The 25,273-nt window shown below is 42.6% G+C and overlaps 2 protein-coding genes across 3 annotated transcripts; one reads left to right on the top strand and one right to left on the bottom strand.

The window, feature by feature from the left end:
• Positions 1 to 68: 68 nt before the first annotated feature.
• stap2b (signal transducing adaptor family member 2b) lies at positions 69 to 16,289 on the bottom strand. 2 transcript variants are annotated; one of them, XM_036521585.1, is made up of 16 exons: positions 15,623 to 16,288; positions 10,460 to 10,531; positions 10,225 to 10,344; positions 9,984 to 10,040; positions 8,223 to 8,374; positions 7,722 to 7,853; positions 6,840 to 6,909; positions 5,837 to 5,939; positions 5,490 to 5,585; positions 4,961 to 5,032; positions 4,603 to 4,659; positions 4,295 to 4,372; positions 3,293 to 3,349; positions 2,958 to 3,035; positions 2,457 to 2,573; positions 69 to 1,431 (listed from the first exon to the last, which is right to left on the bottom strand). In XM_036521585.1, the coding sequence occupies exons 1-16, from the start codon at positions 15,722 to 15,724 to the stop codon at positions 1,376 to 1,378; spliced, it is 1,419 nt and encodes a 472-aa protein (XP_036377478.1). In that variant the 5' UTR covers positions 15,725 to 16,288; the 3' UTR covers positions 69 to 1,375. The 2 variants fall into 2 exon arrangements, with proteins under 2 accessions (XP_036377478.1, XP_036377479.1); XM_036521586.1 differs by lacking the exons at positions 2,958 to 3,035; positions 3,293 to 3,349 and having other exon boundaries at positions 15,623 to 16,289.
• A 774-nt stretch (positions 16,290 to 17,063) lies between these two features.
• Positions 17,064 to 23,829, top strand: mpnd (MPN domain containing). Its single transcript, XM_036521786.1, has 13 exons — positions 17,064 to 17,713; positions 18,716 to 18,918; positions 19,146 to 19,367; positions 19,650 to 19,761; positions 20,722 to 20,806; positions 21,032 to 21,128; positions 21,289 to 21,361; positions 21,564 to 21,640; positions 21,803 to 21,971; positions 22,483 to 22,553; positions 22,636 to 22,725; positions 22,947 to 23,039; positions 23,271 to 23,829. Exons 1-13 carry the CDS (start codon positions 17,710 to 17,712, stop codon positions 23,355 to 23,357), a joined length of 1,383 nt encoding a protein of 460 aa, XP_036377679.1. The 5' UTR covers positions 17,064 to 17,709; the 3' UTR covers positions 23,358 to 23,829.
• The last annotated feature ends 1,444 nt before the right edge of the window (positions 23,830 to 25,273 follow it).

Below are 25,273 nucleotides of genomic sequence, written 5' to 3'. Positions count from 1 at the left end.
GCCAGCATTAGTGTGGGTCAGTGAAACATACTCAAGAGCAGCACATTTGAGGTCCAGGAGGATTCTGTATTGGCACTGAGGGGCATGAGAATGTGAGCAGGAACTATGCATGTCCTCTACTGTCCACCTTGCCTGTCAGTGTTAACCTGCCTTTAATGGGATGTCAGCCTCAGTCCTCCTCACAATCTGAGTCTGACTTATAGTTTTAGTGTGTGATTGTTCACGGGCAGGTTCCACCAGTTGTTCCCACTTGTTCCCCGTTAGTTGACATGAGTTTTTAAATTCAGGTACAGGGTGCTATTTGTCAAACCAAGGAATTACATGGGAGGAAAAGGTTAATGTTGGTATGCATATTATGAATATAATCCACAATGCTTTAATTCAGAGTTGAGATTGTTTTAACCTAATTTACTGAGGGGAAAAAAAGTCCTTGTAAATGCTTTAATTTTCCACTCTGTGCCAATAAAGTCACAGTGAGAGAGTCCTCTGTGTTGTCCTGTCTATTCTTTCCAGGTCTTAAGATGATCCTAATAAGGCCTAATAGGTGTTGATCCTAATATATGTGAACTAGAGGGGAGGAAACCAGGTTTTGGATACCTACAATTTTTATTAGCATTATGTTTTTCAGCAGCGCAGTGAGGATGTATCTACAACTGTTGCACGTATCCTGTAGTCCCCTCCCAGACAGTCACTAAAACTCACACACGTTCAGGGGCATTATCAGGATATGTAATGATTTGTTGATCTCAGTGCAGGACCTCTGTGCAGGATATGCAATGATTTGCTGTGTGAAGTACATTAATAATGAGAAACAACATTAAATAAACTAAGCTCCTAGACAGATGAAGAAGAGGATAAGCACAAGTGTGAGTAAGAAAGGAAAAGCATATTATATTTATACATTACTATACATCTAATCATATTAAAAGAATGATGCACATTAATCAGTGTGAAATACACAGGGGACAGAGAACGTGGCTGTGGTAATGTGACATTTACATGCTGATTTACAATCAATTAATTCCCTGCCCTTGTGGATTTAAATTCTTGAGTTCTTGTCAGGATCGATTACTAATTAATCTTCTTTCTCTGCGTGCCAATGCTGACCCAGCAGCCCGTACAACGGGCGCAGACACACCGGGGCATCTGCAGGCAGACATGCCAGTTCGGAGCTACAGTAAAAACAGAGAGCACGGTGCTAAATCTGTGTCCATGGTCCAGTCAGAGACAGTGAAGGGTGGGGGACTGTGGGGCATCTCCAGACGTTCAGTGTCTCCAACGGTGTGATCAGGAAAATACCTCCAACGGAGGCCCACAGTTGATTACTTTCCTTCTTCCAGAAGCCTCTGCAGATTGGCTGAACAGCCAGGAGAGGTCACTCCTGATTTACTCGTCTCTTCTCCAGCTTTTGTTTGAGCTCTTCTGATATGTCTGTACAATGAGAAAAAAGACTCATGTTACTGGTGAACTTCCCGTTTTGGAATTAAAGCACTTACATATCACCATTATCACCCTTTGTGAACTTCCTCTGTATACTCCACTTTCTCCTGTAGACTCAGCTGATCAATGCTTGGCCAGACTTAACAAAGGATTGTGTGCCAATAAAATTCAAGGACATGAAATATTTTTCATATTACACTGCACATGGACATTCATTGCAAGGTATGATATGTGGGTGTATATGCGTGTGTGTGTGTATTCCTGTATTCAGAGTCTAAGTGTGGACAGAGGCCATGCCATATCAGATTGTTATCCGTGGTGGTCTCCTAAACCTCCAACTCCTCAAACATAAGTTGCGCATTTCACTACTTTTGTTTTACCATTTTTCATTGTAGTTCATTGCATCCCTTGTGAATGTTTTTTTTGTTAATAAAAAGAGATTTACATTTACAGAGATTTACATTTACATTTGTTGTTGTACACATTTTTACATTTTGCATTTTCACCGTTTGGTTTATAGTGCAGGAAGCAGAATGGTGGACAGGCATATCCTCCTGAAATTGAGTAACTCATAAGCACCCCAAGGAGACCCAGAGTGCTAAGAGTGGTGCCACAAGGGGACCGTGGCCAATATTCCCACCCCTATTCCCGGTGGAATGAAGCCAATTTATTTCAGCTAATGTCATTTCCAAGTCATTGTTGGAGGACGACATGGCTGGGATCAAACCTGGCCCCTAGGGATCAGCCTGCACTTTGAACACCTTAAATATCTGATCCACTTGGGAGGCAATTGTGACTTATTTTTTATAAGTAAATAACATAAATATTTCATTCTTAAAATTTTACTCACAAATGTAGTAGTTAAAGATTGTGTTTAAATGGTCATCATTATTGAAATTAATGTATTAATTGCAAGTTAACTTGGGAAACTGCATGTTCAAATTGACTTTATGATGATGCCGCAGCCGATGGCAATTAATAACAATAGTAATAATAATAATAATAATCTGACTTACTCAGAGCCAGAGGGTCACCTGATGCCAAACTGAGCCGTTTTATTCTGTCGAGGGCCTCTGTGCTTTTTGAAGCGCGGGGTGCAGGAACTGGGGGCAGTCTGGGAGCCCTCCTCTCATCTACGGAGTGAGAGGAGACATATAATCAAGGCTCAGGATGGGAAATGCTGATTGTGTCCATTCCCTTAGGTTGTGAATCTCTTGGTCACACTATTATATAGACTTATCATGTAAACAATGAATGAATTTTAAAAAAAAAGCAAAATGGGTTAATTTACTGTGAGAATGGCAAAACCAAAATCAGAGGATTTCACTGTTTTGTGAGATTTCACATTTGCCAGTGAATGGAGATGGAGGTGGCAGGCAGGTCAGATAAATAAACATGACTTTATTTTATTATTATAAAACAGAAAAACCTACTAAAAATGGCAAGACCGGATGACAGTGAATTAGGCCGAGTTGCAAAGGCAGACAGACAGACGCACAGACACACAAGGTGCTCACCAGGGGGGCTGCAGTGCTGCTCCTTGGATGCCGGGGTGGAAGGAAGGAAGATCTGGTGGGGTAACAGGGCTTTCTTCACTGAAGCACAGATCCCACAAGGAAAAAGACCAAAAGGACAATGAAACAGAGTGAATGTGATTATGAATGCAGTTGTGCTTCCTCATGGTGCTTCCAGTTAAAAACCTTTCCATGTTCGGCAAACTGCCAACTAACACTGAAGTTTTGGCAGTTTTGAATACGTTGTTGAAAGTAGTTTCTTTAAACTTTAAATGGTGTAATGTAATATTAGATGAAATGTCTGGTCTCTCTCTGGAAACATAGGGGAGGGGCATCACCTGTCTTTGGCAGGGGTGTGGGGAGACGCTCCATGGAATTCTCTTCCTCAGCATCCTCTGAAAGGGCAAAATAGACACATATAGACACATTGATATCATCTCATAGGCACTGAAATGGCAACAGATACACACTGAAATCACCCCAGAGACCTGTGAAGAAACAGCAGATATACATAGCACTAATAGCAGCACACAGGCCTAAGGAGTTCCAGAAGGAATGACAAAAACACATACCGAAGACACTAAACACGACGATGCATCACAGATAAAAACACAGGGGAAGCAGTGTGGATTAGTGGAAAGGAGCAGGGCACATAACTGACAGATTGTCAGTTCAATTCCCCACTGAGGCACCACTGTTGTACCCTTTGGACGAGGTATTTAACCCAGAATTGCCTCAGTAAATATCCAGCTGTACCAATGGATAATGTAAAAATTGTAACCTATGTAAGCCCCTCTAGATAAGAGTTTCTGATAAGCAAACAGATAGAAGTTGACAGTGATGTGGCCACAGGAAGGTCAATCAGTTTCTTGGCTGCATTGTCATGTAGACTTATTGAGGCAAAACAAAAAAAATGATTATGATGAAGTTAATTAACTGTGAGAATGGCAAAACTAAAATCAGAGGATTTTTACGTTTTTGTGGAAATTCAGCATTTATCAACCGGTTAAGTGCTTTCTATATGCCTTGTAAATGCAGTATGATTTTATTTTTGTGATGAGTGGAGGTGGGGGCAGGAGGGCAGGATAACAGCAAGGAAAAGGAACACAACTGAATTTAGACAACTGTCATTTTGTTACCATTTCTGCTCTTCAGTTATTTTTTTGTCATTATGAATTGAAGAATGGCCAGATGAGAAAGATGAACAGGATTTAATCATCTATTGCACGAAACAAATAAAAAGCACAGAAACCTACTAAAAATGGCAAGACCGGATGACAGTGAATTAGGCCGAGTTGCAAAGGCAGACAGACAGACGCACAGACACACAGGGTGCTCACCAGGGGGGCTGCAGTGCTGCTCCTTGGATGCCGGGGTGGAAGGAAGGGAGATCTGGTGGGGTAACAGGGCTTTCTTCACTGAAGCACAGATCCCACAAGGAAAAAGACCAAAAGGACAATGAAACAGAGTGAATGTGACTATGAATGCAGCTGTGTTTCCTCATGGTGCTTCCAGTTAAAAGGCAATGAGGTGAAAATTGACAGTGAAGTGAAAACTGTGAATAGACTGTTTGTCTCAATGAAAGGTTAAATGTAATATTAGAGGAATTCTCTGGTCTCTCTCTGGAAATATGGGGGAGGGGCGTCACCTGTCTTTGGTGGGGGTGTGGGGAGACGCTCCGTGAAATCTTCTTCCTCAGCATCCTCTGAAAGAGCAAAATAGACATATACAGACATATTGATATCATGTCGTAGGCCCAAAAATAGCAACAGATACACATTAACATCACCCCATATAGACCCTTTAAACAGTGAAAGATACAGAGGGCACTGACACCAGCACACAGACCTAAGGACTGACAGGTGACAGAAACACATAAATAAGACACAAAGCACAATGACACATCACAGACAAAAAGAAGACAGTGAAATGGCCACAGGAAGAGGTACAGCAAGTAGTACAGCATCACTGAGGAGAGAGTGGAAGCCTACAGAAAGGACACTCACGGGGATCGTTGAGGTAGAAGTTCTCTTCAGGGTCGGACTCTTGCTCTGGGCTGGGAACACGCTCAATGAAGCCTGCACACGACACACAATGAATAGCAAGTCCTTCATCGGCTCCAGCGGGCTGACTACTTCCCAATGCCTGATCAACCTTCCGCTGGCATTAATTGTATTTTCATGTTTGGGATTACACTTAGGGCAGATGGTTTTGCTTTCTTGTGTAGTTTCTTAAGATTAACTATTAAAATAAACAGGTTGCAAAAAGTAAAAAGGTGCAGTGTTGTTTGAAGCTACTGCATCACCTTGAACCACTGATAACCTCTAATTGAAATGAGAGAGAGGTGTCGCACCAGAAAGTCCCAAACCAGCACGGACTGAGATGCCAGAAATTTCAGATAGACACAAACTGTTTACTTAACTTGGAGGAGAGGACAGAGGGTGAAGGGAATGAGCATGTGCCAGAGAAGGTGTGTGTTCAGTCCCCAAGAGCAGTGTGCTGTGGTGATGCCTGCTGAAGAGAGTGTAAACATACCTGGTTTGGGGGGCAGGACAGGAACACTGGGAACGGGGCTCGTAGAGGCACGCTGTAGACTCTTCTCTCCATTTTCATCATTTGACTTAACAAATGCTGGGGAGAGGGTGCAAAAGAGGTCATCAACAAGGCTCCTTTTCTCCATGCTGCAACTGCCGTGTGGATTTGAAAAGCTCCAATCGCACAAGGACAAAGCCATTGTGTTCAAGTGTGAATGCAGTATGTTGATGAGCATGTGTGTATATGTACGTTTGTGAAAGTGCACCCCGTGCGGGTGTGGGAGAGTGTGTGTGTTTGTGTCCGTGTTCGTGTGTACATGCTTGCTTTCTTTTAGATCAGTTCCTTACTGATGCTCTCTTCATATGGCTCTTCCAAAATGAAAGGCTTAAGAGTTCCAGAGGTCTTCTCTACCATACAGTTGACCACGTCATGCAGTGTGGCACAAGGAATCTAGAAGGATGGAGGGACAGGAGGGCAGGGACAGAGCAGGGTGTGGGGGGGGGGGGGGGGGGGGGGGGGCAGGAAAAAACAGAGTGAACAAAAATCTATTCTTATCATCACTTCAACCTTATGGCAAATTCTGAGAATGTCTGATGTTGTAATGGTCTTTAGAAAACCATTCACCACAGAGCACACAAATACTGTGCCAGTGATCAATATCAGAGCAGAGTACATGAGGTAAATGGAAACACAGATGCACTCTACCTTGACTGACACATTGTTTAGCCACAGAAGAGGACAAAAACAGAGACAAGGCTAAACCTAGCCAGAAACTGGTCACAGACTGTGAATACATCAATCGTGTGGTGAGATGGGTGTGAGAGAGATCTTTGGAATGCAACCATTGACACCTCTGCAATCACAGACTAGAGACAGGAGGCACTAAGTCCTCAAACAATGAAATATTTACAGCAAAAACCTGTGAAGGCATGGTTGTAACACTATCCCTACATTATACTTCCTTTCAAACTCTGTGCTTTCATAAATCATTGTGCAGCTACAAGTGAAGTATAGGAGTCTTAACAGTCTTACAAATGCCTTTTTTCAACCAGAGCCTTGCTCAAGGAAAAGACTGACAGCTAAATATTAGTGACACATTAAAAGAATTACTGTACAGAGGGTATAAGCTGAAACTTAATGTCTTTCCATCCCTCGAATGATAAAAGCACTCAAAACAAGCAATGCTGGGTGGCTATTCCTCATTTCTTCAGAATATTGGTTTTTACCAAAATGTTGCTTAGTAATATCCAATGGTTAGCTACATATTAAGAAATATTGTCCTTGGGCAATAAATGTGTGTGCACGTATACTTGCAACACAGAACAGGCACTGCCAAAAATGGCAACTTACTGGGTTCTCCACATCAATTGCAAATCCTCCATCTTCTTTTCGAGTCACACGATAGTGTCTGAACACTGATCTGTGGGGAGGAAGTGATTAGTAACTCTCAGAGACAGGGGTAAGGGCTGAGGCATAGAACTGAGGTGGTACGATGGAAGGATGACAAGCGTTCATTTAGTTCGGTGTAGGAAATGATGGATGGGTGGGTGATTAAAGGAGGGACCATAGATGGTGGCTACCAGTGAGTCATGGCCTCCTGTTACTTAGACAAAGGCTGCAGCTGAGGAATTCTCCTTCTGAGCGACAGGGAAGAATGGCTGACAATAGCCATGTGCAGCAAGTGTTGGCTGGGCTTGGAAGTAAAAAAAAAAAATCTTTCTTTCAACCTTACACAATCTTAATCTTTATGTAAAATAAATCTAATCCCAACAGTGAGTATAAAATCATTTGTATTGCTTGCTAATGCTGGACTGTAGGTGTGTGTTAGACAAAGGAACTTCTATTCATATGTTCCCTCATACTGAGAACTGCCACTTCTCCATCTACACCATATCAGCCAAATGTGATGTCTCCATTAGCACTCGACTACAACTACTACAACTTGACAACAAAACAAGATAAAACAAAGCTCCAAATTTTAAGGTCACCACAAAACATTTTATACAACATCTTCAAAGAAGGTCTTTGCAATGAGTTAAAAGATACAAGCAGAAAGTGCATCAGATGAATATAAAAGCAAACAAAAAATGGTGCAACAGCTTTGAGTTACAAGAAGGTATTTAGTCTGCATCGTAAACCAGTTTAATCCCAGTGGTACTGGTACCACAGGCAGTGGCAGTGCGGTCATCTTTGCCATAGGGTCAGCAGGAGACACAGGAGTGGTGGCATTACCCATTGAAGTCCTGGCGGGTGGTGATAGCTAGTGAGGTGCCGTGCCGGCCTGGTCGCAGCAGCAGGTTCCCACAGTCTGGGCGTCTCTCCAGGAGCAGCTCTGCCTGTGTTCGGGACACCGACTGGAAACACCTGAACAAAGGAAACACGACTGTCATACACCTGTACTGCTGCAGGGCACAGAGCTCGCCTGCTGCCTTCCTGCCACAGAGCCATAGCGGTGGGATACTATGAGAAAGGGCACAAACTCAGATCAATGCACCTCAAAGTTTTCAGCCATTTTAGCACCTAAATAAAAGGTATTAAATCTGGGCCAATGAAATGCTTTCATAACTTACAGTAAGCTGTGGCTAAGACTGCCTAATCTTGCATTTTTAGGTATGGCTATGGCTATGTCAAAAACAGGCACTATAGATATTTTTTTTGTTCAGTTCATATGTGCAGTTAAACACTCAGTATTTCACAGTTTTTCCTTTCTTCCTGGGTGGATGGCATACTCACGCCGGCATGTCTCCCAGCAGGGGGAGGTACAGAGACGAGGTCGATGCTGATGGGAGCGGAGATGGCGTACGTCTCTCCCTCTCTCTTTCCACCACTCCTCTCAGCATGTGCACCTGACCTGGCAGCAGGTTCAGGGAACTGGGAACAGAGAGCTAAAAGCAAAATTGATGATTACTGAAAAAGATACCACACAGATTGAGTCTTAATTACAGTCTTTATAACTGCCAGCACTGCCATTATGTTTCAGGCGGTCACAACACTGGCTTATCAGCAAACAAAAAAGGTCACCGAAACAATCTAATCTTTTCAGGTGAAAGGGGCACAGGACTGCAAAAGTCCCTGGCGGAGCAGAAATGAGGCTTTGGTGGTGCTACAGCTCTGATAACTGAGGAATTTTTCACCGTGGTACCTGTAGCGCAACATAATTGTGATTGGACTTGGTGGAAATATTTTTTCCTGCCCCCCCCCCCTCGCCCCAGACAAAAGCACACTCTTTTTTCCTTCCTCTTTTGAGCGCCGCTTCTTTGTTTGGGCTTGCTAAACATTATTTATGCTGCTAACTTATCATCCATTCGCTGACGAACACTTGCTTCTTGCTAGAAGGTTGAACCGTTGAGAAAAAAATGACGTCACGACGTCCACGCAAGTTATCACAAATGACAGGGAGCAAGGTCACTGGACAAACAAATTAGCATTTCCAAGCAAGCCTTTTTCCTTCGTAACTTTTGAGAAGAAAGCAACCAAATTAAATTTGTGGGTAGAAATAATATCTATATTTAATAAAACATGCAGTTTTGGAACTTCAATACGGACAAATAAAAATACATAAAAATAGGCTATGACTCAAAACTGTAAGTGTTATACACAAGGTAGGAAGGTGGTATATATAGCTATCGCAATTACAAGTAATTTTAGTGACATTGTTGAATGGTTACTTTGAAGACTGCGTGAAACGGTCAATGTGCGAGAGGGCCCGCCTACAATAGCAAAGCAGCAAAAAATCACCTTCCTACATGGGCCCCCGACTGCATCTGGGCCCCAGTGCACTGCACCGGTTGCACCATTGATATTTACACCAGTGCGTGGTACGACCAGGAGCCAGGAGTTCCATAGAAATCATACAGGTATCTTTTCTCAGATAAAATGCATTGTTTACAGCCATTGGTGCACATAAAACCTGTACTCTCTGGTACTAAGTACACTTTATGATTGAGACACTCTGAAGTGTTCGCATAACCTTTTTTTACAGATATATAGCTTTTTAGAGATCACACAGAGCAAGCGAGAGAGACAGGAATGAGAGGGAGGAAGACATGCAGACATAAAGCCACTGATGCCTGAACGCTTTCTCTACAGCGGAACTTTGGTCTGATTTATTATTCACTCTTTGGAGTTTAGGTTTGTTGTTTTGTGCAGGGAACCCATGAGGTCACAGCACCCAAGATTTTGTTACTTTGATTTGGGCTTAAAAAAGCACCTCATTCCTTCCTAAATGCTGGTCCCTTCTGGTCCCCCATCTGATCCCTCCTAACTCAGCAACAGGAAGCATCTGACAATGCCCCATTTCATATTATTGGTTATTTAGCTAATGTAACTGGTGTTTCTTTGCACAAGTATTTTTTTTTTTTTAGCAGAGGCGGGGGTCAGGAAGTCTGGGTCAAATGCTGGCAAACTGACAAGAATTAAAATGCAGTTGCATCACTGAAGTTTAAGTTACATTAAAACCGATCTGCATGCCGGCACCATAACGTGTTTACTGACCTCCACAACAGAGTAGATGTATCCCTTCCAGAGCTCACGAGCCTCCAGACTGGGAGCCTAGAGACAGAGGCAGAGCTTGAGACATGCAGGAAAAGTGCTGCACTTTCTATGGATCCGGTACGCACAGGGTACTGCAAAAACACAGGCGTTTGTAGGCAGAGGGTGCAGTTGTCTTCACTGAGGTGCTGTAGTAGGTTAGGGCTACATGAGTGTTTTAGGGCCCAGCGCGGGCCAGGCTCACCGTGAGTTTAGTCTCCCCATTCTGCATGCGAAGGATAAGCCGCGCCGCCTCCAGGTTTCTGTCTCGGTTACAGTCGTCCGTCAGAGAGACGAAGCCACTGAGCTCTAGCTTTTCCTCATACTGCAGACACAAACACATACGTACAGATAGGGAGAGATCATCAGGTCAGCATTCCTTCTCTACTCCTATCCCATCATGCTGCACTGCTCACTCTCCGCACAGTAACGGCACTCACATCATTGTCCTTGGCGGTGTTGAAGAAAAACAGTGTGTTCCCACACAGACATGTCCAGAGCCGGCGGGACGTCTGCAAAGAGAGGGAGAATTTTAAGCGTGCTCACAAATGACTGTACAGAAGAGCACACTGGGATGAAGATAACAATACTCAGAATCATCTACTTTGTACGGGAATAAACAATCAACAGGAAATGAGGAGAGGCTGATGAATAATCATGGGGTAATGAAGAACTTCTCTCGAAAGCAGGAAATGAAAATATTGAGCATCTTTTCCAGACAGACAGATAGAACTGGTTGAAGGACTAGGTTGTGACACCTTTTTTCACCGGGAAAGGTCAATGATAGTGTTCATGTTATGAGTCACACACTATTGTAGTGGTAAATGACTATAAGCCAGCTCACAGAATGCTCTCTCAGGAACCCCTCAGCACTACTGAGCAATGACATGCCCAATCAGACAAATTTCCATATGCCCATTTTGATTGGCTGATACTCAGATGTTGTCTCAGTATTTCCAGAAGACCACACACATTTTGTTTGACTAAGACACTGTGGGAAAAATTAAGCCAATACTCAGTAAAACTCTTGCTCATCTGAAAAGATAAAAATGATCAGGTAAAATGCAATGCCATTTGAACTGTCACAGGGATTTAATCAGAATACCATCAATTCTGAAGAATGCTGTGTTTCACAATTTTTGCTGAATAACAATGTAGGGAAGAACCCTGCAGCCATGTTACGGGAAACAGGCAGAGCTGAGCATGAGTCAGAATGTTTGTGAAAGAAGAGCAAGGTCCAGATTTGGGGTTCAAATTCCACTGTGTCGACACACTCTGAGCCAGACCCAGCACTGCCCCCTTTCAGCAGAACCCGTTAATGAAGCACGCACAAAGGCACAAGTGCAACAGCTGTAAAAAACACTGGAAATTTCTGTTCGTCAAAAGGATTGTCATAAACTGGAAATCATTCAACCAGCAGAGCAGTGGCCGAACCAGTTCTTGAGGTATGACGTAAGGCCGCATTAAGAAAGACAAACAAAAACACCCGGGCAATTCCATTTCCTCAATAAGGACTGGTTGTATAACTTCTCCTCCCTCAGAAAATGGCCTTGTGCTGTCAAACAATTCTGCGTTAAGTGGGGTAGTTAACCCTGAAGCCAGAAATGGTACAGCACTGGCAGGAAAGCCCGGTTTGTGATTTCATGGCACATGGTGGAAACAGTGGAAGCTGGGGGCAACCTGAGGCTCACTGCTGTGATTCAGTGTCGTTTCTGAATATACATCATGTCCTTGGACACGCATTTCAAAACAAGGCCTACCTGACCTATCAGATCCAATCATTATAACATACTCTCCAACATGTGACCAAATCCTGACACCTATGTAAAATATGACATCAGGTTATTATGTTCCTCATTGGCGCCCAAAGTGGTGGGACAAAGCACCTGTAACTGTAAGATGGGGAGCAATGCTGCAGTTCTGTCAACCTGATTAAAAACACCCCTGCAGACTGTTCAGACTTCACTATGGAATCCCGGTATAGGACCAGTCCTACCCATCCCAGTCCCATCCAGAATTGAATTCTGAAGAGATATAAAACCACTCTTTCAGTTTGTTGTTTGTCATGATGGTATATGGCAACGTAATGCAAAGTAAGATTGCATTGATGGATCACTGTCTGGTACAAACGGAAGCATGATTTCAGCACCATGATTTCAGATGTGGTCTTCATAATTCACTGATAGGCGCAACATGTTTACTTTTACATTCTTACTTCTAGCATTATGTTGTTCAAATCAATGCCTTTTTTACTCCAATTCTGGTTACTTTGTACCAGTTATTATATTTGTTGTTGCCACTCTGATACAGTATGTATTTAATATATTGTGCCATTTTATCTTGTATGTTGTTCTGGATAAGAGCAACTGCTACCTAAATAAACTCAATCTATAATAATAACAACAATAATAATAAGTGTTATTGTTATTATTATTACTGTTGTTGTGTTGCTATTATTATGCTTATGATTATTGGTAGTATTATTATTATCCAGAGCAAGTTGCATAGATTTTACATATTATCCATTTTTATTTGCTTGTTTCAAATTAACACCGTGCTTGATGGCACTACCCTGTAAAGGAACGAGAAAAATATGCAACCCACCTGTTACAAGTCCAGATCCTTAACTGCTATTCACACTGCAGTAAAGCTTTTTATCACTAGAGCAGTCAGGAGCCAAAAAGGGATGTCACCGTTCTTATCAAAAAAGAAAATGAAGGGTGAAAAAAGGGGGAAAGGGAGCGGGAAAAATCTGAGTTGCAGTGTACTTTGTGGAATGCGGACGTGGCAGTCAGTGTTAACGCGATGGATGCAGTTTATAGGGGAACTCTGCGTTTGTTCCATTGATCTCATAAGCGGCGGGCCAAACTCATTCCAAGCATTGCTGAGATGTCAAGCACTCATCTGGAACACTCCTGCCACACTGTCTGCAAATGATCACATCCATCTCACTTCACGCTGGCCCAGGACAGAGCTGTGTTTCCGGGCTACATGGACAATATGTATATCAGAGAGCACGTACGTTACTCCTGGAAAAATAAACAGTCTACTTATTGGCTTTATAATCGGTGCAAACACTGATAACTCCAAACTTCTGACAAGCAGTCTGGTCACCAGGCTCTCTCTCAGTGAGAAAGGCTGTTCACAGCCTTTATAAAATGGCAGATCTCTCCACACACACACACACACACACACACACACACACACACACACAGCGGTGTTGATCAAATGTGCCAGTTACCGGCTGTTCAATGTGTGTCCCAAGGCCATCCTCTTTACCCCCAATAAGCATTTTAGTTTGCATCTGTTTTCTCCGTCTTTGCTCTTTTCATTCCACCCCACTGTGCATGGGCCCCCATCCTCACAGACAGCTGTTCCTTTGTTTCCAGGGTCAGTGAGATAAACACGCCCCATCCTATCTGTGCAATTGCACAACGAAGCATCTACAGTTCATCAGCTAAACCTCACCGTTTTACAACCCCCAAGAACCCTGTCATAAAACTACAATTCCCTGTGACATTCACGGAATGCATTTAGCTTAAACTGTTTAAAGAAGCTGTCCACTGATACAAAAATGGGAAGTTTCTTCCAATCAAGGTCACAATAAAAACAGAACACAGGTTTTTTTAAAAAAACATATTAGAGGAAACAGCTCAAAGAATTTAGCAAAACTGTATTTTATCATTTTAATGTATACCTGGTTAGATACGGACCAACAAACTCAGTTAAAGCTTGGTTTTATTTGTCCCTGTAATAAATTAAAAAAAATACTCAGATAGTTTTTTTTGAAGTTAGACAGCTACCTTTCTGAGAGTCAAAATTTGACAAAAGGAATAAATAGTTCTGTAAGCTCATGGCCAGTGATATATTATTTCAGTAATACTCATTATTATTCTCTTTTGGTTCCACTCCCTGTTTATTGCCTTTGTGTGTGTGAATGTGTGTGTGTGTGAGTGTGTGTGTGTTGTTCTCTTCTTGAATCATAAATTAATTCACATACATGAATACATAACAGTTGTATTGAACTTCCTAACCACATACATCATTTTTTTCACTTTGGGATAATACAGATGCAGAAATGAGAAGTGGTTAATGACTCATGCTTTTTTTTCATCTGAAAAACTAAAATGCTTCTACATGTACATATATATATATATATATATATATATATATATATATATATATATATATATATATATATATAAATAGAAGTTGAAATAAACCAAATATTTCTAAAGACCAAAGAACTCGGAAGGTGCAACACCATCTTTGCAGCAAACTTTCCTTAATGTTTCTACATTCCCACACCAACAAGCAACACATCCTATAACCCTGACCAAACTATTAAATGACATGAACTGAATATACAATATATAAAATATGGCACATGCAAAAAATATTTGGATATATATTTTTTCCATGTATATATATATATATGAATGCACTTGCCTGTTTGTACATTCAGTTCATTCTCAGAACATAGTATGGATATGACAATGCTTCTTGTTACAAATAAAATATACTCAAATATAAAACCAGGCAATGTTTGACACTTTGATGCAAATATATTTATTTATTATTATAACTTGCTTTTCATGCTCTAGAGTGCCTTGACTGTATGGCTGCCTCGAAGCCACTGTAAATCTGTAGAGATTTTACAGATTGTACACCATAAATTCAACAGTTTTTCCGTATAATTTACCATGTGTTTTATCCGTTAACCATTTTACCTATTTAAAGACTTTTGCAGATTACAGTTGTTTTGGTAACTTAATTAAAAACAGACTGCATGGCCATAGGTGCCCATCAATGTTGTCAAAATGTAAATAAATAACTTCACAGTAATTAAGGATTTACGTTAATGATAACGGTGTTCAAAATGAACTTACTCTGGTAACGAAAATTATATTGATAATGTTTTTATATTACACTGAATCTGTTTAGCCATTTCAAACACTTTTACGTGTACGTTTATTTTTTTAATTTTACAGTGTAAGAGTAAATCAATTTAAATATTGGTTAAACAAACTAAAATAGATGTAATGTCAACTCCTATTTATTTAAGGCAAATTTTAAAAGCGATCATTTCAGATAAACCGTAACCATCGATCCTAAGTGTGGTAGTTTCAGCGTTTATTGCATTTTTCTATCTCCAGTCATGACCGACCTAGTATTTCCATCAAACTATCGATACAATCTATCACTTTCAAGATAATGCTTAACTGAAATGGTCTGGGGAATGGACACGTAAAAAATATACAACATTTCTCTATGTTTTCAGAAGGGTACATTTCTACTAGAAGAACCGGTTCGCAAGTAGCACCATACAATGCCAATGGTCACTTGAACGGGGGGCGGGGGGAGATGGGGTTATAAATGATTGGAGAGAATTGATTTCAGTGTAGTAGCCAACTTTTCGAATAGACTCCACTGTCTGAAATAATAATGATAATAAAAACATTTCTGCTATCGCGCACATTAAAATGTCTTTTAGGGAAGCAGTCATGATTCATTTAGCAAGCTATAGACGGAATAGGCTACTGTAATACACATCAATCGACAAAAAAATTCTATGGAATAACAATATGGAAAAAAAAACATACCTTTTCTTTATGCGATCTCTTCTCTAGATAACCCTCGTAGTAGCATGGCGGCAGCTGAGATCTCGGTCGCCCAGGTCGCTGTTTGGACATTGGAGCAGCCATATGGGTCGCAGGTTTGAGGAAGTGTAATACTGGCGAACTCCGCGGGAAGTTATTCGCTCGCCCGTCTTCTGGGCTCTGGGCTCACCGTCGAAACCAGAAGTAAAACTCTATCACAGCAGTCTTTCCGCTTTCCTCCACCATTTACGAATATGGTAACAGTTAATGCTGTAAGAGTTACTATGGTTGAATCTTGAATCGTATATAAATAATAATAAAAAAAAACTATGATAGAGTTGTAGTAACTATGATAATCGAATCGAAGAGTCGACTCTTTCAAGCAGTAATTGTCAAAAGTGTGATGCTAAATTTAACCCACTCGTGCTGGTCTATACTATAGCTTTATTCACTATGCGAGATCTTTGTTACAAACAAATCCACTGCACATTGAATTTTTGTTGCTGCTATAAGTTGTTAGCCTCAGCAGGTGCTTTCAAGGAGCCACGCCCACACTCATCGCTGATAGGCCATCTGACCGAGAGAGGTTGGAAAATGCCAGGTTAAACCTTGCCTGGCTGTCAAGGAATTTAACTTCGGGTCAACCTGCGCTTTCACGCCCACGCACTGAGAAAAGGTGGTAACCCTTGATTGTTTTTGATAAGTGATTGCACGGGACGTGTTTAATACGTTTGTTACTGTGATGTTTTCAGCAGGGATATAGCTACTAAGTGGAGAGTACTTTTCCTTGAGAGGTGACAATCAACAATGGGGAAATGTAAGAGACATGTTTCTACCATATCCAGATTTCCTCACCAGTAAGCGATAGGAGTAAAATACACACCCAGTCATAACATACATATAATTTTAACGTCCATTGCTTTGATAACAACTGTATTGATCACGTCTATATTCATATTGATGGAAATCTGTGACGTGCCTACTACAATGAATTTAACAGGGCACATACTGACTTTTCAGGGAGGAAATGGAAACCCACTTGGAACAATTTGTATGTCCATAGGAGATATTATTTATTTTGTCATTTTCTGAGCGACGCTTTGGAAGTTAAGAGTGAGCGACGTGGCTGTATCCAGATCCTATGATTCCATAAGACTGGATCGCATGGAGGTGCGCTGAAGAAAGCACAGGCACATGAGAGGAAAAAAATCATTTATTTTCCTGCTGATGATAATACAATGGTAAAAGAAACACGTGGTTTTAGATAGACAGGTCACGTGTTGGAGCTAGAGGAGGAGAAAAAAAAGTACTGTGAGATGTGCGATAAGGAGGGGACCGAAAGATAGAGATCTGTCGCCCTCCTCTGTCTGTAACAGCTCCAGACTGGTGTCCAGGCTTACCAGCGCTCGTCAGATTCGAGTCCAAAGAGAGGGGGTGGATACAGAGGAGGCAGTGGGAGTGTTAGGGAAAGACAGGGATAGGACGAAAGAGAGACAGATCGGGTAGAGCGGAACGCTTACTACTCACATGTGCGCGTAGTTAGTTGCGGGTTATTTCGTAATGTGATTTTTAGATACCCTAAGCTAAATATAAATCGTATTTTGATTTACCTTGCTACATTTACGACCTCTCAAGCTAGCAAGGCTAGCTAAATTAGCTAGCTAATTCGTGAAGCACCGACTGCCGCTGCTACCCGCCGGAAACTGAACAGATAAACTGAAGATCAGGAACAATCTCGTCAAATTAATTATTGAGATATTTATTAATATATTGTTGTCAAGTTTGCTACTTTGAGTTGAACAGTATTATCTGTTAGCTTTATACAAATTAATCAAACAAAAACATCGCCGAAGTGCAGAGGTAGAGTGACAAGGACGAGAGTGAGGGAGAAAGGGGAGGAGAATTGACATTAAAGCAACACAACAAGGAAACTACACTGAAGACACAGACGCCTTCATTTTATGTTTTTGAATAATAGCCTGCTAGCAAGCTAGCTGGAAAGCTAACTGTATGCATTAAAATAACTCTGTAACACAGTCCCCAGCAAGAAATCCTGTTGAACCGGAGCTACAGCACCAGGATTGTCGGAAATGGGTGAGAATAAAAAATAGTGATTTTTAATTTTATTAACACCGTGTGAAATTAATCATGAACAGGCCTCGCGGTGCAGGAAGCAGTGGTTACTGCTAGATTGCTCGCTATTAAGAAACACGCGCTTTATAGATGATGATGATTGTTATTACTATTAACAATAAAAATAATAACAAAACAACGTTAGAACATGACTACATTATAAAAGTACATACAATATTAATGAAGTATTTACTTCACTGTGTTTTCTTTAATTGAATTGTTTCAGAGAATATATGAAACGCAACAGTAGCCTATAGCCGTCATAGTTCCCCGCACCAGTTACTGTATTTGAAATCAAAATGACCTCCTTGTTTTTACTGTCTGCTACGTTTTGGACATATATGTAATCGTCGGTGCACATTAGTGCGTCTTATATTCGCCATATGACACATTACTTATGGACAGTTTATCATATTTACCACAGTTTTACTAATTAACCACAGTCGTCCGGCTAAATAAAGTACTTCAAATCTGATAAAATGGATGAATACATGTAGACATGTTTGCGTTTACGAGTTCACTAATGTACTCTTCCTAAGATTGTATTTTGTTGCCTTGTATTCTAGCCTGCCATAGTGTTACGACAGTGAAGTGTCCCAAAGTGGCAAATGTGATTCATTAGCCAAAGACATCTTTTTTGGGCGGGTTTTGACTCGGGAAGACAGAATTAAATTACTTTTTCTGTTAAACTGTTATAATAATTGTGCACATGATGAATACTTATCAAGGAAACATTTTAGCAATGTAATACTGTTGAATCATGTGTGCCGATTTTATACACCCTATCGCCTAATTACTAATTATGGCCATTTTAGAATTATAAAAATGGTTAAATAAACAGTTTCATTTTATTTGTGGAAAATTGTCATAGCACAAGTGTTTATGGACTAACTCCTCCTCACTCGTGTGTGTGTGTGTGTGTGTGTGTGTGTGTGTGTGTGTGTGTGTGTGTGTTTTGCCCAGGCTCAGAGCCACCATCACCCCCACAGGTGGTGGAGGAGGGAGGAGAGGAGGAGGAGGAGGAGCTGAGTGGGGGAGAGGAGGTGGACTCCAGGACAGTGCCTGGCCGAGGATCCCTGCTGACGAGGCGGGGCATCACCCTGCGTGTGCTGCTGAAAGATGGCCTGGTGGAGCCTGGGGACGGCGTGCTGTCCATACACTACCTGGTAACGCTGTCGTGACCTATCGTCACCCCGTTTCACCGTCTCCATCCATCACCATCCTCTCTCACATTCTCACATCTTGACAGGAATGGAAATGGCACTTAGTGCGCACTTTCCAAGCAGTATTGTGTGTGTACATCACACCATTGTGCTGTAATATATGAGTTATGAGTGGGCATTGGGGATATCTAATGCGACTTTAATGTGGTGCTTCCTGCTTCTCTGCTCAGGGTAAGAAGTTTGTGGGCGACCTGCTGTGTGATGGGAAGATCCGCTGGGTGGAGACGGGCCAGATCTTCAACTCTCCCAGTGCCTGGGCTACACACTGCAAGCGGCTGGTCAACCCTGCCAAGAAGTCGGGCTGCGGCTGGGCTTCCGTGCGTTACCGTGGCCAGAAGCTGGTGCAGTACAAAACCAGCTGGCTGCACAAGTACCAGCCCAGTGCTGAGATGGTGAGATGGAGTGCACTGCAAAAGGGGGCAGGGGAGAGGGAGGCCAGTATTAGAGAATGAATAAAGAAAGGGAAAAAGAGAGGAATGATAAGGAAGAGAAAGAGATGAAACGGGAGGAAGGAGAAGACCGGCAAGAGAGGAGTGGGGATGGAGCAGATACGGATGCAGAATACAAGAGACAGAACATAAAAGAGTTAAGTAAAATTAGGAGGGTAGAGATGAAGTGGTTGAGTGCGATACTGTTGGTAATCAGTTCCTTTTGTGGAAAATGGTTTCTCACAGAGCCTGGCGAGTGAGGGAGAGGACGAGGAGATGGGAGAAGATGATGACGAAGAGGGGAAGACAGCTGTGCAGACAGACGAGAGAAACAGGAAGAGCAAACCTGAGCCACATGGTGAGAATTGAGCCCTTCCTCTTAACTGCAGCCAGTGTAGACTAAACCTAAATATCAACCTGAATAATATAAATATGTACAACAATATAAATTCCACATAATTTAATCCATAAAATGAGGTATATAATAAATCTTATTTTCTCCCTTCAGTGAAAATGATATGCTTTTATGTGTTCAAGATGCATTTCGTCATCATGCATTTTTCCCCTGAAAACATAGAAGTGTTCATGGCTGCTGACCATATCTAAAACGAGATGGGAGAATGGAGGGGAGAGAGTCAGGCACACAAAAGGATGAGAGATGAAGAAAGGACAGAGGCGCGGAGGAGACTGAGAAATAAAGATAATACAGTCAGATAATACAGGAGATGGTTATGCATGAGCCTAAAGAATGACTGGGAGACCATCTGTCCAGACGAGACTCCCAGTTTGCCCGCCTGTCACTGTTTTCTGGACTTGCAAATTGGATCAACATTGCAGTATCCTCATTTCTGTCAGAAGTGTTACAGCCATTTTGTGTGTGGTCTAAAATACTGGAGGACAGTTGCTCCCACAGGCCTTGTTATCCACCTGTATCCACCGACCACATTTCGATTTTATTTACCAGTAGGGTGCTGTTCATATAACATGGGAAAATTGCATTAAATTCTGATTATGTAATGCACTTTTCATATTATGTAACACAGAAGGCAGAAAGGTTTTAGGAGGTGCTCAAAAAACATATGGATAATGATTATGACCTATGTCTTCTCATAAAACCATTGAGGCTTCAGGTTGATGGTGTTTGCAGCAGTGATAACTCTAGTCTTTGGAAACTAATGGATCTAATGCCAACACGTTTTAAAATTGTTTCAGGGAAAGATAGAGAGTGAGTATCGTGACGTGGCAGATCAGGGGTGTGGGGGGTCAAAAGTTAGGAGTTTCATGGACTGTGATGTGTCTGAACTGTACTCTGTTTCAGAGATCAGCCTGGTCAGCCAGAGGAGAGGAGAGAGAGATAGGGTGCCTGTCAGATACTGCACTCTTGGCAGCAGGGATTCTGCAAGGTCAGTGTTGTCTGCAAAAATGTGTCTGGGGAGTGAGAACAGCAATAAATTATGAAATAAGAATGCTCTGGATTGTATTGCCTTTTTTGGCCTTTTGAATACCTCTGCTACGTCAGAGTAGCTCTATGGCTTGCCTTATGCTGAGATAAACTGTGCCATTCTTAATTGTCATTAACAGCACCCCAGTTTATGTAGTTCAGTGCTAACGGTGCCCCTGCCTCTTAGGGACCCCCACACCCTCGTGGAGCTCTCTGCCTTCTCAGCCATCAACAGGTTCCAGCCTTTCAACGTGGCCGTGTCCAGCAACGTCCTGCTACTGATGGTGAGGCGATCAGAGAGGGAGGGTGAAGCAGAGAAATACAGGAAGTCTTGACACAGTCACTGAAGGAGAGAAATGGTTGGATGAGAGAGGAAAGGTGTGGGCATGGGTATTACAGATTTGGAGCTATGACTCTTTCCCTCTCTCTGTCTGTCCCTCTCAGGATTTCCACTGCCACCTGACCAGCAGTGAGGTGGTGGGCTACCTGGGAGGCCGCTGGGACACAAATACCCAGCGTGAGTGTTGAATGCACACAGGTCAAGAGGAAGATCCCTAGATACCCCCTAGTATTCATTAGCATGGATCACTGCAGGCAACAACTGTTGTTTTCGTTCAACAGCAGGGACACAGCGCATTAACAGATGCATCGTTAATTGTTTATGACCCTGTGTTGCTACAAAATATTAACATATGCCATATTTTCTGTCTTCCACTCAGTGCTGACAGTCCTGAGGGCTTTCCCATGTCGCACACGATTGGCTGACAGAGATTCCGCGCCAGCCGTTGAGGAAGAGGTACACTTAATGCAAGGCTAACAAGGACAACCGTTTAAGAATAGCCCCAGAGTAACCTGACCGTTGCACTGTTGCTAGAAACATTGCAAGTATGAAATCCTGTGTAAATTCAGGAGGTGTGAATGTGGAGTACTGTACCTAGCCTCTCTGACAACTTTGCAGATCTGTCAGAACCTGTTTATGCGGGGCCTCTCACTGGTGGGGTGGTACCACAGCCACCCCCGCGGGCCCGCCTTGCCCTCCCTGCAGGACATCGACTCCCAGATGGACCACCAGCTGCGACTGCAGGGGAGCAACAATGGCTTCCAGCCCTGCCTGGGCATCATCTGCGGTGAGCCGAGGCTCTGTGCCAGCATGCGTCATGTGACGTGGGAGAGAGCGCCCATGTCACGGCTTCCCCATCTTGTTTAGCATGAATGCCCACAGAAGAAAGAAGTGAGAGGACATCTGCTAGCAAAGCAATTGTGCTGTCTGTGTGTTAGTGTAGCTGTAGTTCACTTCAGGCCGTATGTAGTTACACAAGTTCAACAACTTAATACACTAACTGAAACCATCACATTGTGGCAAGTAGACTGCATGACAGCACTTGATATTTTTGAGCAACTTATCCTCATTGTTGCTCAAGGAGCCTTAGGGTTCCCTGGACCTTTGCCATGTGATACCAATGATGTACTTATCCTTTTTTTAAATAATTTGCATTCAGTTCAATATTCTCACAAGAGTAGTGACCCAGATTTGTGTGGGTATGTTCCCTTGAGGTCACAGCATATGTGTGAATACAGTCCCTGTATTCCAATTGAATCTTCACCTGATTCTTATCATGTCTCCCCTTTGCTTTCTAGGTCCCTATTATCATGGGAACCAAGGTGTGGCTTCTACTATAACACCGTTCTGGGTAGTACCACCTCCGGAGGTGAGCAGAGTGGGCGTGGACACTTCAGTATTGCATTGGCCCTGTAAAACTACACCATCTCACCGTTTCTTTCCTCTGTCAGCAACGGCCCAATGACTATGGCATACCTGTAGCAGTGGAAGTGACCTATGTGCAAGACAACTTCCTCACCAGTGACGTCCTCAATGAGATGGTACTGTATACTGTACTTAACAACCTCCATCACTGTTCAACGCTTAAAGCTGAAATGCCCATAAAATTCTTTATCTTCACACCATGGGAAAGTCAGTACTCTCACTGACTATTTTAATAAAGGTTAGCTGAACTTTCACTAGCTGTTTCACCCTTGTTTTTTAATAGCTGCCCAGTCCATCCCTTGCTGTTTAGTGACTGTTTATCTCTGACTGGTTACAGATGTTGCTGGTGGATTTCTACAGAGCTGCCCCTGACTTGGTGCAGTTCAGTCAGCTATGGAGCCCCGAAACCACAGTGCTGGACAAAATCAAGGTCTGGGCTTTCTCATGTAAATAGTCATCACAATGACACCCTTCATATTATAAAATTATTGTCATTGTTTAATGTTTATAGCTACTAAATTGGAAACAGCCATTTACAACATATCTGTACATTCTGCACTGAGAACTACACCAAAACTGTTACATGTAAGTGATGCCTTGTAATTACTGGTTTGAGACTGTACCTTAACCTCCCACTCTCTGGGCGCACTCTGTGTCTCAGGGCTCTCTGAGCGGCCACGCCCCCAAAGACCAGGCTTACTCCCAGATTTTGGAGCATGTCTACAACCAGCTGAGCAACAGCCACTGAGGAAGGGGGTGTGCACAGCGCTGCCGAACCCGCCCCTCTCTGCCCTCACCTGCGGTCGGCACTTCAGGCTGCTGCAGCTCTCAACCCTCCTGGTGCTGCGTCCTCGGTCCGATCTGCCTGAGCAGCAGGGCAAGGCCGCCCTGACCACAGACACACTGTGAATGGAGTGTGCTCCTCTCTCCCCTCCCCGAGGGCGCCTGTGTACTCATATGCCTTTATGACTGTAAGGTCTGTATCACTGATGTCGTTTGTACAGTTATGTTATGTTTGTGCTGTGAGCTTGTCCTCCTGTCATATGTTGTTGTATGGTGTTGGTGTGTTGTGGCGTAATCCGGAAGGCCAGTTTGGAGACGACCCACTTAAGAAATCTTAATCTTACCTGTATCTCTTCCATGGTGTGTTTGTCACACGTCTTGAGGTTAAACTGGGAACAATGCCTTCATCTGCTGAATACCTTAATATAAATACACACTGGAGCTACTACCTGTAAATGTCAGTGTCTTTTGTGATGGCTGGGGTGGAGCAGGGCCATGCTGCCATGCCATAGGAGGCCCTGGATCCAGTCTTTCTCTGAGGCTGAAGGGCAGTGAAGTCATGCGAATGAGAGGCGAGAGTCAGAGATCCCATCTGGTGCCAGTTCCTCACACATGAGAACAGAATCAAATTTAGGCCTGTTCAATCACTTATAATAGCATTCCGGTCAGAGCCAGCTAGACTTGTGTTAACTCCCATACAATCAGACTGAGACATGGCATCTTTTACATACATTTTTCATTGACATTTATTTAAAGATGGAAAAAAAGACGCTCTTCAATACAGATACAGAAATCAAGATCGTACGTAACAGAATATTGCTATTCAATTTTGCAATATGACTTGCTAAAAAGTATCGTAATGAAGCAGATTTCCAACTAAAGCATTATTCCATAATGAACTACAGGCAACATGCAGGGCAAGATACATTTATATAAAAGGTATTTTTGTCATGATTTTGTATATTAAAAAATACTATTAAGTAATTGAATAATGCTTTTTTATAATATCAAAAGATTCTGGTAGTCAGGTAAGATTAAACAGAAATGCACCTTTTTTTAAATGTAGTGTAAGGAAGGCACGAGTACACATGCACACAGGTCTGTACACAGCGAGTGCCAGGGCTGGCCACTAAACCCAGCCTTCCCAACAACCTTATTACCATGAGAATTAGCTTTATTACTGTACAGAGACATTTTAGGTTTACTTTATTAGTCCTTTCCTAGGTTTCAAGGCAACACTACGACGCCGTTTCAGAAGTTCCACTTAGTTTTCGCGTCGGTCTATTCCATTCAATGCAGGACATTCACCCGAGTCCACCTCCAGTCTGCACCAGCTGACTCAATCACTTCACCACACATTAAGAGCGCGAAAGAAAACCAGAACATGGCGGTGCTACACATTTTGATAGACACAAAAAGGGTGTAAACATCTTTTGTAGAAAATGCTTTGCATTAACACGTTTAGAATGAAGAGTCTGGCAAAGTGGAGCGCTGGGAGGTGCAGACCGCAGGTGACGAGAGGGGATGGGTGTGGCGGCAGCAGTGACTGGACCTCCCCCCAGAGGAAGGGGGAGTGTGAGCTAAAGAGTGCAGCATACCATCTCGGAGTGCTTTCTGCCCAAAGACACCTGCGCACAGGTAATATCAAAAACAGGGCAGAGGCCAAGTGAAGCTCTGGTTAAGCTGCGCAATTAGAACACAGCTCTCCTTTGGCGATGTCAGCCTGGCTGCTGCTACCCGTCTTCAAAAGCACACACTAAACAAGGCTTCCTACAGGTCATCACTTGACAGACCTTCACTCCCTTTTACCCTCCTCTAAAAATCTACTTTGCCCTTCGGTTACATTAATGTGCAGCAGTGTGTTTACCACAAAAACAATAA

The sequence above is a fragment of the Megalops cyprinoides genome, chromosome 2, assembly GCF_013368585.1.
Source record: "Megalops cyprinoides isolate fMegCyp1 chromosome 2, fMegCyp1.pri, whole genome shotgun sequence".
NCBI lineage: Eukaryota > Metazoa > Chordata > Actinopteri > Elopiformes > Megalopidae > Megalops > Megalops cyprinoides.
This window is presented reverse-complemented; position numbering and strand designations above follow the sequence as displayed.

Excerpts from the sequence above, each read along its gene's own strand:
- mpnd (XM_036521786.1), top strand. Across the intron at positions 20,807-21,031 it reads GGCAGCAGGGATTCTGCAAG|GGACCCCCACACCCTCGTGG; the intron begins GTCAGTGTTGTC and ends CCTGCCTCTTAG. Across the intron at positions 23,040-23,270 it reads CAGTGCTGGACAAAATCAAG|GGCTCTCTGAGCGGCCACGC; the intron begins GTCTGGGCTTTC and ends TCTGTGTCTCAG.
- stap2b (XM_036521585.1), bottom strand. The coding sequence starts at position 15,724 with ATGGCTGCTCCAATGTCCAAACAGCGACCTGGGCGACCGAGATCTCAG. Across the intron at positions 7,854-8,222 it reads CTGCTGGGAGACATGCCGGC|GTGTTTCCAGTCGGTGTCCC; the intron begins GTGAGTATGCCA and ends TCCTTTGTTCAG. Across the intron at positions 3,350-4,294 it reads GCAGCACTGCAGCCCCCCTG|AGGATGCTGAGGAAGAGAAT; the intron begins GTGAGCACCCTG and ends TTGCCCTTTCAG.